Source organism: Asterias amurensis, chromosome 13 (genome assembly GCF_032118995.1).
Source record: "Asterias amurensis chromosome 13, ASM3211899v1".
Classification (NCBI taxonomy): Eukaryota; Metazoa; Echinodermata; class Asteroidea; order Forcipulatida; family Asteriidae; genus Asterias; species Asterias amurensis.
Window position 1 is genome coordinate 5,601,057 of NC_092660.1, and position 17,584 is coordinate 5,618,640.

At 38.7% G+C, this 17,584-nt stretch overlaps 1 protein-coding gene across 3 annotated transcripts in view; it reads right to left on the reverse strand.

The window, feature by feature from the left end:
- The window catches only part of LOC139946004 (atrial natriuretic peptide receptor 1-like), a 221,903-nt gene extending 214,923 nt beyond the window's left edge, over positions 1–6,980 (reverse strand). For all 3 annotated transcript variants that reach the window (XM_071943584.1, XM_071943585.1, XM_071943583.1), the window contains exon 1: positions 6,295–6,980. In XM_071943584.1, the coding sequence (XP_071799685.1) occupies positions 6,295–6,342 (48 nt within the window). In that variant the 5' untranslated portion in view covers positions 6,343–6,980. The remainder of the gene's footprint in view (positions 1–6,294) is intronic.
- Between the last annotated feature and the right edge of the window lie 10,604 nt (positions 6,981–17,584).

A 17,584-nucleotide genomic window follows, 5' to 3' on the forward strand; every position in this document is an offset into this window, starting at 1 on the left:
GCAATGTTTTCAGGAGAGTCGCGTCAATCCGTTGTTTTACATGCTAAAGTAATTTGTGGTAAATTTTGTTTCCTGAATTTTCAATCACATACAGCACCTCAGCAAGCAATATTTTAAGGGAAGCTTTCTACGATCATTAAGATCAAAAGTACCCAAACCCTTTCAGGAGACAAGTATAATTAATTACTTAAATATGATTTTAATTACATTTCTTGTGGTGAGACAAATAAATTGCGTTCGCCATGATGATGGCGTGAATGGGGTTAGGTACAGTGAGGTGGGCGTTGCTCACCTCCGATGAAAAAATGAGGGGAAAGACATTGACATTGAGGGTGTAGAGCAGGCCTAATAGGCAACAACGGCACAGAGACAAAACAACGGCGATTCACTCCATGTCCCCTTGCCATTGCCATGGTGCCCTTGAAATGTTCCTCATTAGGGTGCCCTTCAAAAGGAGAAAACGTTTCGGTGTCCTTGCCCTTTCAAAAAACGAAGCATACATGCCAATAGAGTGAAGAATGCAACATTTTAAAGTCACCTGGAAATATAATTTTTTTTCTTTCAAACATAAGAGTATAATATGCTTACGAACAATGAAACAATTTTTTTAGTAATTGTTTGTTACGATTTATATGTTTAAAAAATATATAAAGTTGTTTGGGGGCTGACTCCGCCTACCCCTTTTGTGACGTCATTCGAGGCAGACTTTGCCTGCAATGCGTATAGCAAACACACGTGCAAAGTAAATACGTCCAAGTCGTGAGTTGGTACATTTCAAAAAGTGTTTTTCTGCATTCAGCAGCAATACACCTGGTCGGCATTGCCGGAAAAAAACATTTTTTTTTTGAAACGTACAAACTCACGACTTGGTCCGTACATGTACTTTGCAATTGTGTTTACTCTACGCATTACAGGCAAAGTCTGCCTCGATTGACGTCACGAACAGCGCCCTCTCGGGTCGGGGTCTTCTCTTAGATTTGTAAATAACATAAGAACTGATTTTTTAAAACCTTAGTTAACTGTTTATTCACATTCAACTCATCAAAACACATATATTAGTGACAAAAAATACCACTTCCAGGTGACTTTAAGCTTTAAGTAGTCCCTCCTTTGATATGATGTGCCTCTGATCGGCTTGTGTGTCCCCCATTTCCCATTTTCCTTGATGGGGCCCAGCACCCGCCCCTGGAGTTTGGGGGAGTGTTTCGCAACCATATCCCTTTCTCATGCCGGAGGGGGCGGCTCATCTTTAATACAGCCGACTCGCTCGGACAAATTGAGCTACAAAAATGATATCATCAAAATATCTCAGCGCACATTTATGTGGAAAGGTCATGATGTAATACAGGCCTGTATATGCTTCGTGTTTGACAGGGCAAGGGCACTTTTTCTCATCCTCTGAGGACATTGTACATGTCTACCGGAACCTATTTAGGGCACTGACAATGAGGCATGGAGGCAGTCGCCTTCGTTGCCTCCATGAAGTATCGGGCCTGGTGATAGCTTTCAACCAGTGGAATGGTTATAGACTTTATTAATAAGATCTTTACAAATGAATTAAAATACAATCTCTGTGATTCTGTTCTGCTCTCAATTTCACAGTACAGGCTTTTCTGAGGAAAACAACAGTTTGAATTACAATGTTTACCCGCATGGTTGCCTATTTGTATCCATATTTAATGTTTTGTTGGTATAGATGTCAGTTTTCAACGGATGATTTCTGATAAATAATTACATTCTGTTCACAGCCCGTGTCGAGTAATCTCTTCTTTGTTCCTCATTATGCTAGTTTTGTGTAAAACCCTTTGGTGTTAAATTTTTTGGATTGGACTTTAATTAAAGGGGATCAAATTTGACAATGGACCACAGTGGCCCGAGTGAACTCCGGTCCCATGCTTGTTTGTTTGTTTGTTTGTTTGTTTGTTTGTTTGTTTGTTTGTTTGTTTGTTTGTTTGTTTGTTTGTTTGTTTGTTTGCTTGTTTGTTTGTTTGTTTGTTTGTTTGTTTTTGTGTGTGTGTTTTAGTAAGTTTTTAAACAAAAATAGTGTTCAAAACTTCTTGTTGAGTTTGAGTTTAACAAATATCGTTCAGTCTTCCTGATGAGTAAAGCCCACAAAACAGAAGAGATAATTCTTCTTCTACAGCTTCATAAAAAAAACACAGTTTGGATAATAAAACTGTGTTCTCATTGTGATTCTCTCAACGACAACGACATTGACAACGGCAAAGCCAACGCCACAACCAACGCAAACGCAAACGCCATTGCAACACAAAAGTCAACACCATTGCAACGCCAACGTCAACGCCATTGCAACACAAACTCCAATGCCAACGACATTGCAACGCCAACGCCAACGCCACTGCAACGCCAACGCCAGCGCCAGCGCCAACGACAAAGACAACGCCAACGACAACGACAACGACAATGCCAAGGCCAACGGCACCGATAACAACAACATCAACAACAACACCCACTTTTTCAAAGAACGGGCCTTCTCTTTGACTATCGTGGACAAATTCTACCTCACATCTGTAAAAGCAAATTCTGTTATAGTTTTGTCTTCGATGCAAAACTAAGGATTTGCCTGTGGATTATTTTCACAGAACTCGGGAAAATATGTGCATACAGTGCTTAAAAACCAATCTATTATATATATAAAATAGCAAAAGTGATGAAGACAAATGCATGAAATATTGGTTAGAACTTTTGTCATCAAAATATAAGGCTGATTTGTGTCTGATAAGTAACAATCTCTCGTTGAAATATGTACCACATTAAATCACAAGGGAAGGATCATTGCTCAAGTCACAAAGATTCAAGAGCATACCCTATGGTCAAAATGAGGTCATGTTTCGTAAAGCATTCTATTCCGGATCCGAGAGCCTGGCAGGAATGTTCCGGTCGATGTACTCGGATCATCTCGGATCAAGGCTGATTCACAAACCAAAGTTGCAATACATCCTTTTCAAATGGACCTTTGGGTTAAGAATTTGTTCGGTTGTTTTAAAGGCAGTGGACACTATTGGTAATTACTCAAAATAACTATTAGCATAAAACCTTTCTTGGTGACGAGTAATATGGAGAGGTTGATTGTATAAAACATTGTGAGAAACGGCACCCTCTGAAGTACCATAGTTTCCGAGAAAGAAGTCATTTTCCACGAATTTGATTTCGAGACCTCAGATTTAGAACTTGAGGTCTCGAAATCAACCATCTAAACGCACACAACTTCGTGTGACAAGGGTGTTTTTGTCTTTCATTATTATCTCGCAAGTTCGATGGCCGATTGAGCTCAAATTTTCACAGGTTTCTTATTTTATGCATATGTTGAGATACACCAACTATGAAGGCTAGTCTTTGACAATTACCAATAGTGTCCTCTGCCTTTAAAGGCACTGTACACGTTTGGTAATTGTCAAAGACCAGCAGTGTTCTCACTTGGTGTATCCCATCATGAGCATAAAATAACAAGTCTGTAAAAATTTGGGCTCGATCGGTCATCGAAGTTGCGAGAAAATGATGAAAGAAAAAACACCCTCGTTGGACGATTTTTTTGCTTTCTGATAGGAATAAAATACCTCTAGCTAGAAGGCTATTACTATTTTAGTGAGAAATTACCTGTTTCTCAAAAACCACGTTTATTCAGAGAGAGTCGTTTCCCACAATGTTTTATACTGTCAACAGCTCTCCAATGCTCAATACCAAGTCAGTTTTTAAGTTAATATTTGTTTTGAGTAATAACCAAACGTGTACCTTCCCTTTAAACTCTTGAGTGTATACATGACTGTGTGTTGGGAAGTCTTTCTTTTTTCGTTTTTCGTTTTAGCCATTATTGAGAAAGTTTCCACAGGGATCGAAACATGTGGACGTTACAACTTACTGGCAAACACTGGAAAAAAACTCATCAAAGTTTTCCTTCTTATACATAAGTAATTGAAAATCCATTTTACTCTTCGCTCATGCGGAGACCACCCAACCGGGTCAATGCCACGCATGGATAGTCACTAACTAAACATCCTTCATAAAGATGTTATGTTTCTAAACTCTAAACATACTAGAAACATTTGAGCACGGAGATGGTTTATATGGGGTCATTACTTTTATCGATCGTATGGTGTACACACATTTCTTCACATATGAAACGTGCACAAAACATTCTTCTCTTTGCGTCTTTTATGGCCGGTGCATAGTTTGTTTGGGATCGTAAAAAAAAAGGTTTACGTAACACAAGTCGGACTCATGGCACTGGATGACACGTTTGTATATTGTCAAAGACCAGTATTCTCACTCAGCATTAAGTAACAAACGTGTGAACAATTCGGTTCTTATTCTTGAAAGTTGCAAGAGAACAATGAAAGAAGACAGAAAAAACTTGTTGCATTGTGTGCTTTTAGATGCATTAAATGAAAGGCTTTAACTGAAGTGTTTTAAAATTACCCTTTTCTCAAAAACTACGTTTCTCCAAACACGGAGGTAGAAAACAAAGGGAGCCGTTTCTCACAAGTTTTATAATGTACTATCAACAGCTCTCCATTGCTCATTACCATGTAGCCTAAGTTGTTGTGCCAACAATTATTTTGAGTAATTACCAACTGTGTCCATGCCTTCAAGACCGCAGATTCTGGGGAGCGGAGGGCGCAAGATGTGGAATGCTGACTGAAATAATTTGAACATGTGTACTGGACTCCGGCCATTTTTAGCAACTCTCCTTGCTGCATAATAATCAGTGCGGGACAGTGGCCATTGATATCAATGATGTAACAAAACAATTGCTTGATGCAATGGCACACGCGTGTATTTCACGTTCCAACAAAAGATAGAGCTCATGTTCCCAGTATTGCGCATTCCACAGGCCAGATTAAAAGGCACTGGATACTCACAACAATTGTTAGCATAAAAAAATGGTAACGAGCAATGGAGAGAGTGTAGTATAAAACAGCTCCCTCTGAAGTAGTGTAGTTTTTGAGAAAGAGGTATTTTCTTACTCAAATAATATAATACTTCAGACCCGTGAAGCCTTTTATTAGGCACCTGAAAGCACACACAATAATTGGCAACAAGGGTGTTTTTTCTGTCACTGTCCTATTGCAGGTTCGAGTGAGAAATTGCCTCTTTCTCAAAAACTGCGTCACTTCAGAGGGAGCCAATTCTCACAATGTTGTATACTATCAACATATCTCCATTGAAGTTATTTTGAGTAATTACCAATAATAGTGTCAACAGTGCAATTTTAAGAGACAAACAGGGTTGTGTTTGGTAATTATTTCCCTTTGCAAGTTAATGGTCACACTTCCTTCTGACTGGAAGAAAAATCTCATGAAAAATCAGTTCTTGTGGTTGTTGAAACAATTGCTATTAATTCAAACGGGATTATAATTCACGCGGGGTTATTTATTTTCCCAAATTAAGTACCAAGTTAAGTTTCTGGAAAAGTGGTTCATCAAAGAAAAAGACGTCCTTTGTAAAGTAGCAAAGATTACAGTACATCGGACATCCGACGTGTTGGCACTTGGCAGGGTCTATTTTTCTGTTCGATTTCGTTTGTAAACTCATGAGACTTCCCTTCGGAGCACCCGTGATCTTGAATAGCTTGGATTTCAAGATAAAGTACAAGAGCTTATGGTTTTATAATTATTGAGATTACACGAGTTGTTTAGCGTCAACGACAACTCACTGGCCCTAAAGTTCATACCGGTACCAATCCTCCAGAGAAACATCATGAGAATTGCTCATGCAGTCAAGAAAACAACTGTGCACCCAACCCCTACCCCCAAGTATGAGAGGAACAAGCAAACGTGCACGGAAATCCAAGAACACTACCACTCAGTCGTTGTTTTCATTGAAAGTAGGCGTACAGTACAGTAGCACAATCTGGAAACTCACAGATCACAAAGTTCACATAAAGTACCATTCACAAATGTTTCCAGTGGGAATACTATATGGCAACGTAGACAAAAATAGCACCAATTTTGTTTGTTTCGAATTCCGTTTTTGAAATTTAAAGCACGCACTATTTACCTTGCATTTTTGTTTCGTAAACTTAGAATCTGCGTTTGTTACCAGTGGCAGCTTTTGTTAATATATACATATGAATGTATGTTGTGTTGTGTTGTGCTGTGTCGTGTTGTCATTTTAGCCTTCACGAAAGACTCTGCATGCTACGGTCAAAACATCAGGCCACTAACTGCACTCTTTTTAAAATCCTTGAAAAAAACGAAATTTCTCCCAAAAAATCAAACGAATTCAAAAAAAAAATTCAATATAATTGGAAAAGAAATTCCCTCAAACACTTACCAAGATGAGTTGAGAAATGAGAAAACGCCCACTTTCCATTGGCCCCATGTCTCTACATCGAGTGCACGCATACAGTGGCAATATCAACAAACAATATCTCGGTGTTTTTTAGCTCCAAAAAAGAATCCTGGCAGGTTCAAAACGGTCACACTCTCTCTCGACAAACACTGGCAAGTATCCTTTAGAGATGAGTCTACAGTTCAGATCTCAGAGAGAAATATTTCGGTCTGTTACCGGTCTCCTATATTAAATACCGCACCAGTACACAGGCACAAAAGAGAAAACTCCACTTTCCAAACTTCAGTTTATAATTCCGATTCCCAGTTGGTGTCCTTTCCACAGCTAAGTGTCAAGTATCGAGGCCTTCTAATATAGTGTTCCGGGGGTTTGGTTCATGGGCCACGATAGCGTTGACTTGAAAGTCAGGTTCGTGGAGTAGGTAAGCAACAAGGGTAGATTCCAAAAAACAGCGACAAAATCACGACTTGGCTGGCAACATGGTCCCCGTGAAAAGAGTACTTCTTACGGCGGGCAGGTGATGTGAGTCCAGCGAGTGCACACCTTGCGTAGGCTCTGTACACACGGTGTACGTCGGTAATGTATCTACAGCATGGAATTAGTATCTCGCATGCGGCAGTGGTACTATGTTAGTGGCATATATTCGGCTCGCGTGTTGTGCCTCAACTGAAGTCACTCGTGTGAATGACATGCTGCTCGATGCGCATAGGAGGGACGGGGGAGTTAACTGTGCGCAGAGTGAGCCTTGTCAAGTCACCAGTCGGTGTCTCCTTACCCCCCCCCCCCCCCCCCCCTGTATATATTATACGCACACGATATAAGCCTGACTTACATGTATAAGACATGCTCTTCAATGACCTCGGTGGGTTGGTTGAAAAGTATCAAGTGATGATCTCGCCATAATAGTTTGCTTTAGCGGGTAAATGAGCGGGGCTGGAACAGACAGGCTGAATGGTGCCCTGTCTTTCTATACAACGCTGTATCGGGTTACGTCAGTGTGTACTGAATACTCTATTCATTTAATCATAGTCAGTGCTTTGGCAAGTTGCATTGTTCCAAGAAAGCCTTAAACGACTAGAAGGTCGGCAGGCTTTCTTAGAGGGAGATACTTTCCGCAGGCTTCCGATGATTTGTAACTAGGCCTAAATTTATGTAAAAACCATACACGTCCATCTTGATTTACAACGACCTTAATTTGCATGGATATTATTCCGCTACGCTATTCATTATTTTGATATGCGCTTTTTATTTTCAAACAGAAATTCAATTGAAGTTTTATGGGCTTGTTTTATGTTCTCAGCGTGGTTGTCAATTATCCAGGCTGTAACATAAAAAGAGCGTTAAAACACAAGGTTGCATAGCTCTGGATACTTTCCTGTATTGCTCTGACAAATTCAATAAGCGCATAAACCAGATGAAACGTGTGGCATGGGTTTTTAACGGGAATGAGTGCTCGTAAGCTTTTCGATTTGGTGCAGCGCTGTTGTTTTTGTGTTGTTTGAATTTTGTTGTTTTACTGTCTTTTGTTGTTGTTAATGTTATTGTTGCTGGGGAGTGTAGCTGTTCGTATTGTTGTTGTTGTTGTTGTTGTTGTTGTTGTTGTTGCTGCTGCTGCTGTTGCTGTTGCTGTTGCTGTTGCTGTTACTGTTGCTGTTGCTGTTGTTGTTGTTGATGTTGTTGTTGTTGTTGTTGTGGTTGTTGTTGTTGTTGTTGTTGTTGTTGTTGTTGTTGTTGCTGCTGCTGTTGCTGTTGCTGTTGCTGTTGCTGTTGCTGTTGTTGTTGTTGTTGATGTTGTTGTTGTTGTTGTTGTTGTGGTTGTTGTTGTTGTTGTTTGTTTACTTCTATGTGTTAACTACACGTGTTTGTAGTCATTCTTTGCCGATGCCATTTACTCAATTGTGTATTGTTCCCTGGTCGATCAGTTCTAAAGCTGTTTTCGTAGCTCATCCATTGATGTCCAGATTTGGAATGTAGTTTTATAGTTCAGCTTTATAATAGATGTAGGCCTAATAAGGTGACCTGTCTGGCTCTTAATTTTCAAGTGGCCCGGCCTTGCTCTTTTTTTTCGAGTAGAGAGTGAGTATCATGTGAACTTTTCGTGAGGAGAAAACCAACATGGGTCTCATTGAAAGCAACGGATGTATAGAAAACCTGTACATACTGGAAGGATGAGATGGCACCTCAAGCATAGAGCAATGCCGCAGGCCAGTAAGATATGTACTTCTAAAGTCAAGAATATTGATATATATCAATAAGGCGGTGATGATATTCAGAGCGTGATTATGGACTCAATCAGGCGGGTCATGATGGCGTATTGTCCCGCCTGTTTGCTTTACCTGAAGCCGTTGTTGACACTTCTCACGTAGTCAAAGTAATAAAAACTACTTCTGCATAAAACCGACAGGGGTGTCCCCCTTCCTTTTATTTGAAAATTGTTGACGGATTGATCAAAGGTAAATGATATTAATTAACGTAATTAAGATAATCAAACACGTGGCCAGATAATTTTTGTTTCTTAACTGTGATTGGACAATTTATAGGTGGTCTTTTTCCGTGTAAAAGTGAGTTTTTCCAATTTTTGTTTCAAGCTGGAACAGTGAGTAATTTATAGGACTTTGGTTGATGATTGACGCTCTTCCTAATGTCGTATCAAAGAAGAAGCTACAAATATGTAATTTGTGGTTACATCCATGTGGACATCTCTTTTGAAATAAGCCGTGTGGTCTCGGGGTTTCAAACAGTATACACTTACCTACTCGTCTTCGTATTAAATTTAGCTTTGTTGCGCAGTTTATTCCATATAGTCATGATGAACGAGACTTACCTTTCGTTTTATACTGAACCTTTTTTTCTAGTATGAATAATTCACTAATGGGTATTCATTTATTCACAAAATGGTTATTCATTTATTCGCAAACCATCCATCCACCGAGCGCAAATTCATTATTCTCCCACCGTATCCTCGTATGGTAGCCCTGAAGTGACATTAAACATAATTAACGTAATTCGTGATAAATTGTCCCAAAATTCAAATATTCACGTCGTAAAATTATGCAATTGTATTTGTTTTAATTACTCTACATAGTTCATAATATACCAGATGTTTTGGGATGTACTTCTATGTGCTATCTAGCGCATGTTTACAGTGCTGTCGTTTGGATGCTCCGTAAAGGCCAATTTGAATGTATAGTTTTTCTTTTTCTTTTTTGCACTCGAAAAACTCCGGTTAAGAATTGGGCCCAATTTCATAGAGCTGCTTAAGCAAAAATATTTGCTTAAGCAAAAAATCCTTGCTTAGTAAAACCAGATTACAGGCCCAGACTCCACTCAATTGTTATGCTAAGTAAATAACAGCTAAATGCCAGTCAAAAGCAATGTATATGGAATGAAATTTCGGCCAGTAACATGTGTAAAATAAGCAAGCTATTTTCGTGCTTAAGCATTTTTTTTGCTTAAGCAGCTCTATGAAATTGGCCCGAGATCTGGATTCGTGGTCCCATCATGTGCACCCCCTACCCACCCTCCCCCCCCCCGTCCATGTCCTGATAAATCCTCGTGTAAAGAATTCCATTAATTCCCAGACGACAATGAAGGCACAATGGGACGGGATGCACCGTGCCAAAACAGATCCACCAAAAATGCGTGGTTTTACTATAAAAGACAGATGTTAAGGTTTTGGCCTAGTCCTCTCGCGTGCAAACACTCTTTCACGAAAAAGAAAGCATTTCCGGAACGTCGAATTACCATTATACTCAGCCTCAAAGTCGATAACATACTATGTGTACCAACACAAAAATCGGTATGTAAGGCAAACGAAGAAAAAAATGTATCTCGTCACCCCCCTCTTAAAATGGAGGAGGGAAATATCTCATTATTCTTTGATTCGTTTGCCAATCCTACAAGATTGTTTTCAGGTCATTTACAAAGATTCTACAGATGACGACGTATTTGCTTAGAAAGTACCGGCTCGACTATCAGTGGACTTAGGAGGGGGGGGGGTCAAAAATTTGCCGGGCCAAAATTCCTTGAGGGTGCTATATCAGAAGCATACAATAGTACGAGACATGACCAAAGCCTTTAAGACTGAAAACAAACATGGATTATGAGGTTCAGTGTTGTGTTATGAGGGGTTTTTTTTTCCGAATAAAAAAACCCACGTATAAATGTTATTGATATGTTATTTTAGTTGCGTGTCACTCTTAAAGAAACTGGACATGTCAATGCATAAAATAACAAACCTCTGGAATTTTGGGCTCAAATTGGTCATCGAAGTTGCAAGGGAATAATGCAAGAAAAACACAATTGTTGCGCAACTTTGTGTACTTTCAGGTACACACTAATTTGTTTAGTGAGAAATTATCTCTTTGTAACAACAGCTCTCGATTGCTCGTTATGAAGTAAGTTTTTAAGCAAACAATTAATTTTGAGTATAAGTATCAATATTGTTCAGTGAGCTACATAAGCTTGGAGCTACTTCAGACCGATGATCATGTTAGATTAGTTGGTCATAACACAATCAACAAAGACGACATGTCAGGTGTTATGTGTGCAACCTACTAAACAAACTCACATGGCGAAAATGTTGAATATTCAAAAGTACCCCATTGGTTTAATTTTCCAAACGTCCGAGCAAAATATTGACAAAAGCCCCACTGCACCTCTCGGCAAGTTAAGAACCATTTATTTCAGGGACACTATGTCATCTGAAATACCTCAAGTTGGAAGTCAACAACTCTTGGGTCACAATCCCCTTTCGCAGGGCTCTCAAATCTGTCTAGACTAGATTTTACAAAATATTGACTGGTCTGGACTGGACTGGTCTATGACAATTACCAATAGTGTCCACTAGTGTCCAGGCTTATTTTGCACATGTCATATACATTCCTTGTGACTGGTATTCAGCTGTTGTTTACTTGCATGACAATTGAGTGGAGTCTTGGCCGGTAATCTGATCTTACTAAGCAAGGATTATTTTGCAAAATGTTGTGTTTAAGCAGCTCTATGAACTTGGGCCCTGGCTTACCCAAAGCCCTCTATAACCACCAAGAAATGGCATAAAAGGCGGTTGAGCATGGACATGGTCACCAGTCTGACTAACATCCTTGCTTAGGAGTAAAACGTAACTAACAAAAATAATGTGACTAACATCTACATTAATTTTTTGAATTGAGACACGCAACCCGTAAACCATGATTACCATCCATCCATATGAACTTATTCAACAATCTGAAAACAAACAATCATGTGATCTTCCAACAACTCGCAATGGTGTATTTGAATGTTATACTAGAATCCGAATCTGAGAACAGCTCTTTCAAACTCCGAAATTACTTACAAAAAAAAAACACAAAAAACAGTGAGTCATTATGATTACAGTTTCCTTCTTCTGACTGGCTGAAATGATACACATTTGGTAAGATAGTTTGAAAATAGCTTCATCAAAATGTTTGATAAACAAAAAGTGAGTGGTACTGCCATGTTATTTCAAACTGATGACATTTATTATTGGTAAAGTGTAGTGTGTCAAGGACTGGACGACATAAATACTTTCTCTTTTATGTGAAAGTGCAATCTTCTGGATAAATTCTCTGATGGATGGACCAATTTCGTTGAATTTGGTTTCAACTTATTTCGGTTTTAATACCGATAACACACGTTCTTAAATGATTCATTAATGAATCGTTTTTCATGTTTCTGAGGGCGGTGTCCGTTCGCAAATGCTGCGGCCAGATATGTGGTTGGTACCCACTATCGTCTCGTTAAACGTGAAAGTTGTTTGTCACTTTTGGTAATTACTCAAAATATTTATTAGCATAAAACCTTACTTGGTAATAAGTAATGGGGAGAGGTTGATAGTATAAAACATTGTGAGAAACGGCTCCCTCTGAATTGACGTAGTTTTTGAGAAATAAGTATTTTTCCATGAATTTGATTTTGAGACCTCAAGTTTAGAATTTGAGGTCTCGAAATCGAGCATCTAAAAGCACACAACTTTGTGTGACAAGGGTGTTTTTTTCTTTCATTATTATCTCGCAACTACGATGACCAATTGAACTCAAATTTTCACAGGTTTGTTGTTTTGTGCATATATGTTTAGATACACCAAGTGAGAAGACTGGTCTTTGGCAATTACCAATAGTGTCCAGTGTCTTTAAGTATTCAGCTGAAAGCATTGTGGTTTTTATTGTTAATTTCTGTATAACTTTGCCTATAATGTGCATTGCATTGACGACTAACACATCTATGACCCTATTAAATAGGGTCATATTAGGGTCATAATAGGGTCATATTAGGGTCATATTATAATTTGTTATACCTTTGAAGGGAGAGTGTACCTTAGGGTTTTGGAACCATTTTATTATTAAAATCCTATAAATATGATGTTTTATATTATCTACTGATGTTTTATATTATCTACAACAAAACTAACCTGTGAAATTTCACTTCTAAAGGTGGTAGCGTTTTTGAGATTATCGTCGAAAATCTTGAGCGAATGTCCACGCATGAAGAATAAAACCAAATTAATAGGCATACACAATATGAGAAGCTTTACTGCAGTAACGGTTCTCAGATTAAAATTTTGATTTTAAACGCTAATCATGATATTTCTTCCATAACCATAACTACAACCTGAAATAATTCTCAAAATATTGATATCGAAAGCTGCCTGTAATTAATTTTGTATTGCCATTAATGTTGTACGAGTGATAACCAGACGTACATTCCTTCTAAAGGGTGTATTTCATATGGACAATGATATGTTTAGTATGCCATAGTTGACGACCCATCAATCACTGTCATACTGCATTACACGCCATAATGAATTATCAACATATCTTTTACTTTTTATTTTTTTATTAAACGCTAATACAAACGGTCTGCCACTAATACATGTGTCCTTCAGAATGTCGTATAATGATTTGTGCATCGGAATTAAAACATACTTCTGCATATGACATATTCCAACTGTGTAATGACAGATTATGCACTTTTGTTTAAAGGGTAGAGTCTTAAGATTGGTTGTCGTCACTGATTTAAAGGCCGAACAAGTACAATAAAAGTCACAGCCGTCGATTTCACAAAACTCTTCCTAACTTAAGACTTATCTTAGGACTTGGGACGCTCGAGTCCCAACTCTGCACTGTAGCACGCAGACCTTAAGATTAATCCTAAGTTGGGAAGAGTTACTTTAACCATTTCCACCTTAATAACAAGGAGGCTTTTAAGTTGATTTACACTTCCGTCATCGCCGTCGTTGTTGTTGCTGTTGTAATTGTTATTTAAACAATAACAATTCTCGGAAATTATCATCAGGTAATATTTGGTCACTGGTCAGTTTGTACCATTCGCAAAATACATCTCTTTTTATTGAATTCAGTTGAATTGTTAAATCCAATTGAATCTCGTAGATTCACTTAAAGGCAGTGGACACTATTGGTAATTACTCAAAATATTTATCATCATCCCATCATATAAAACCTTTCTTGATTACAAGTAATGGGGAGAGATGGATGGTATAAAACATTGTGAGAAACGGCTCCCTCTGAAGTGACGTAGTTTTCGAGAAAGGGGTAATTTTCCACGAATTTGATTTCGAGACCTCAAGTTTAGAATTTGAGGTCTCGAAATCAAACATCAGAAAGCACACAAATTCGTGTGACAAAGTTTTTTTCTTCTTTCATTGTTATCTCGCAACTTCGACGACCGATTGAGCTCAAATTTTCACAGGTTTGTTATTTTATGCATATGTTGAGATACACCAACTGTGAAGACTAGACTTTGACAATTGCCAATAGTGTCCACTGCCTTTAATTAAGCCATCATAACCCTCTCATAAGCTTTTAATCCAGAAACAAAAGTATGTGATGCTGAGACAAGATTATCGAAACTGCCTCTAAATAAAAATGATGCAATCATTTGACAATTTATGAAATCTGCTACAATTTATGTATACAAATCCACGAGCTTACGGGCTCCTACTCGCAATCCGACGAAGTGATTGCACAAGATCGATCAGAATAAAGAATGGATGCACCTCGACTATATAGATATTGCATGCACGAAGCACTTAAACCTGTCCATCAAAAGGGGGGGGGTTCTAGAGGTTAAAGTGAAAAGGGTTTCTGAGGATGGATTGTCCAGAATAAAAAAAGGGACTGAAGAACGACCTTCACGAAGGTCGTTGCTTTGGCCAGAAGGAGCAAGGTGAACGACGTTTAAGAACTACGGCAGTGAACTCCGCTTTTTGTGAAGCATTTTCCCAACTATATTTGACGCAAGGACGGATTTATAATTTCGACAAAGAAAGTCAGCACTTGAACAGAAAGGATGCTAAGAGGATTTTGTTTTCGTTTCGATAAAAATAAATACCTTTAATGTTTTTGTCAGAAGGGAATTTTCTCCGAGTTTGATTGATGACGTCTGAAGAAGCGGCCTATTTAAAGGTGATGTTTTACTAAATATAATTATTAAAATACTTCACAGTCGAAATACTGAAGGGAAATTAATTCAACTGCCAAGGTGCCGTTGAAACCTATGCCCAATTAATGCAACTGGAGACTATTTGTGCTTACTCCAAAAACATGTTTGAAAAACTGTCAAAAGACTAGGGGCGTCACGGGTAGCTTTATTTTATTACAAAACAAACGTGACGACTAAATTCAAAATGAAAGCGGATTGGTCTCATCTAGTTCGTAAAGCTGTTTAGCAGAAATAAGTGCTTAGAAAAACATGTCCTGCCAATTAAAGCCATTGGACCCTTTCCGTGCAGAAAAAAATCACAGATTTACAAAAAACTTAGCCTACAGGTAATAGTGAAAGACTTCTCTTGAAATATTGTTCCATGAAATGCTTTACTTTTTGAAAAAACTTACAATGTCAATTCTCGTGAATTACGGATTTATTTTAAACATGTTATGACACGGCGAAACGTGCGGATTCAAAGGGTGGGTTTTCCCGTTATTTTCTCCCGACTCCGATGACCGATTGAGCCTAAATTTTCACAGGTTTGTTATTTTTATATATAAGTTGTGATACTAATCTGTTTACCGACAGGGTCCAATGGCTTTAAAGAAGGAAACGAGCGAGGAACCAGTCACTAGTTATTCGATACATTGTATGGCATTTTGGTTGGTAACCTGATTCTTCAAAGATCTGCAGTAAGCTTCTTTTGTTTTACCGCTAGACTACGATCGAAGCGTGGACCTGAGAACAAAAAAGTTGCCCATAATTTTTGAAACACCAACACACTACGCGGACTTCTCCACACTATGTGGACAAATCCGCAAGCTATGAGGAATACATAGGAGTTGCCTTAGATGTACTTAGATATGGATTTCACAAAGGTAGTCCTAACTTAGGACTAGTCCTAGGCAATGCTAAGAGATAGGACTGGTCCTAAGTTAGGACCAGTAACTCAGGACTGGTCCTGTCTCTTAGCATTGCCTAGGACTAGTCCTAAGTTAGGACTACCTTTGTGAAATCCACCCCAAAACGGCGAAGGAAAGTCCACAGAGTGAATGCAAAACAGAGCTGTGTAGCTGGTTGTGTGCTCTTATACACGCCAACTTATAACGGGGTACTTTGGTGGAAGAATAATGTATCTCAGAATAGAATGTTTGTTATAGTAGTGCCACATAGCGAATTTCTTCAGAAAAGTGAATCATAGAAGAACAATAACATGACCCAACGTACCGTTTCCTTAAAGGGAAGGTACACGTTTGGTTATTACTCAAAACAATTACTATCAAGTTAAAAACTGACTTGGTAACGACGGTGGAGAGCTTCGATGACCAATATTGAGCCCAAAATGTTCACAGGCTATATAGGCTTGTTAATATATTATTTATACTTGTATGGGATACACCAAGTGATCGAAAACATTGGTCTTTGACAATAATATTGACAGACGTGTGCTTTTAAGCGTGAAAAATGTGTGAGTATTTGATCGGTACATACGAAGTTTGGACCTGAAAGCAAAAGAAGTCCACATCAGGACCTTAAACATAGCGTGGACTTGCACAAGTCCACACAGTATTTACAGTGTGAGAAGAGTCCACACAGTGTGTCTTGTGTATTTCTTAAAGACACTGGACACTACTGCGAATTGTCAAGTACAAGTCTTCTCACTATGCATAAAATAACAAACCTGTGAAAAATTTGAGCTCAATTGGTCGTCAAAGTTGCGAGACAATGATGAAAGAAAAAAAAACACGCTTGTCACACGAAGTTGTGTGCTTTCTGGTACTTGATTTCGAGACCTCAAATTCTAAATCTGAGGTCTCGAAATCAAATTTGTTGAAAATTACTTCTTTCTCGTCACTTCAGAGGGAGCCGTTTCTCACAATGTTTTATACCATCAACCTCTCCCCATTACTCGTTAAACAGCAAGTTGTACTTTGGACATGCCTAAAGGAAAGTGCCGATCCCGAAGTGTTCACCTCGTAATGCTTGAGAGACGGGCAAGAAAACAAATGGACGTGTGAGGAGCAGAAATTGATACCATGTAAGTGTTAGGAAACTGTGCATTATTTTATTCGCAAGACACGCTAGGCGAAAGAAACATCACACGTTCTGATACCGGAGAATCCCACGACTTTAAATTGTGATTAATTATGACTAATTAATCAATGAATTAAGGAACATCTGCTGCGCCAGAATAATAGATTGGTTTAATTATCGGCATTCATGAATTTGAAAGGAGCTCGGTTTGGTTTAATGGGATGTAGCGCGCGAGGAAGTCGTCTTCGGTTAGTTACTGTTGAAACGAAATAACACAACAACGGCATGGCATAAAGTATCACTTTATATTACTGAAACGTGAAGTTCGATCCCGTCACGAAAAAACTGTTTTTCTATAATTTGGATTAAAATGGGCTAATAAATAGTTGCTCTACTCTGATCCCGTTTCCACCCTCATGCCGCACCCCAAAACCCACCCATCAAACCTTCTCTGCAGAACTAATACAATAGTTCGCCTGAGGCAATGACTTTACTGGCAATCGGACGCGGCTCCTGTGGCAAGAAGCTAAAAATAACCAAAGGTCATTTCAACAGAGGGCGCCATTTCAAATTAGTACGCCCGTCGGCGGATTATTATGCCCGACTAATAATTATTAATACCATAGTTACTTCTACTTCTACTTGTATACTCGGTAGGGTCCATAAGACAGGACGTAAAGCCGAGGGACTACTTGTCCATGAGCGGTGCAGGGGTGCGTTTGTACAAGGTGCAAATAAAAAAGACTCATTGCTGCTTATAGGTGAGCAGTGA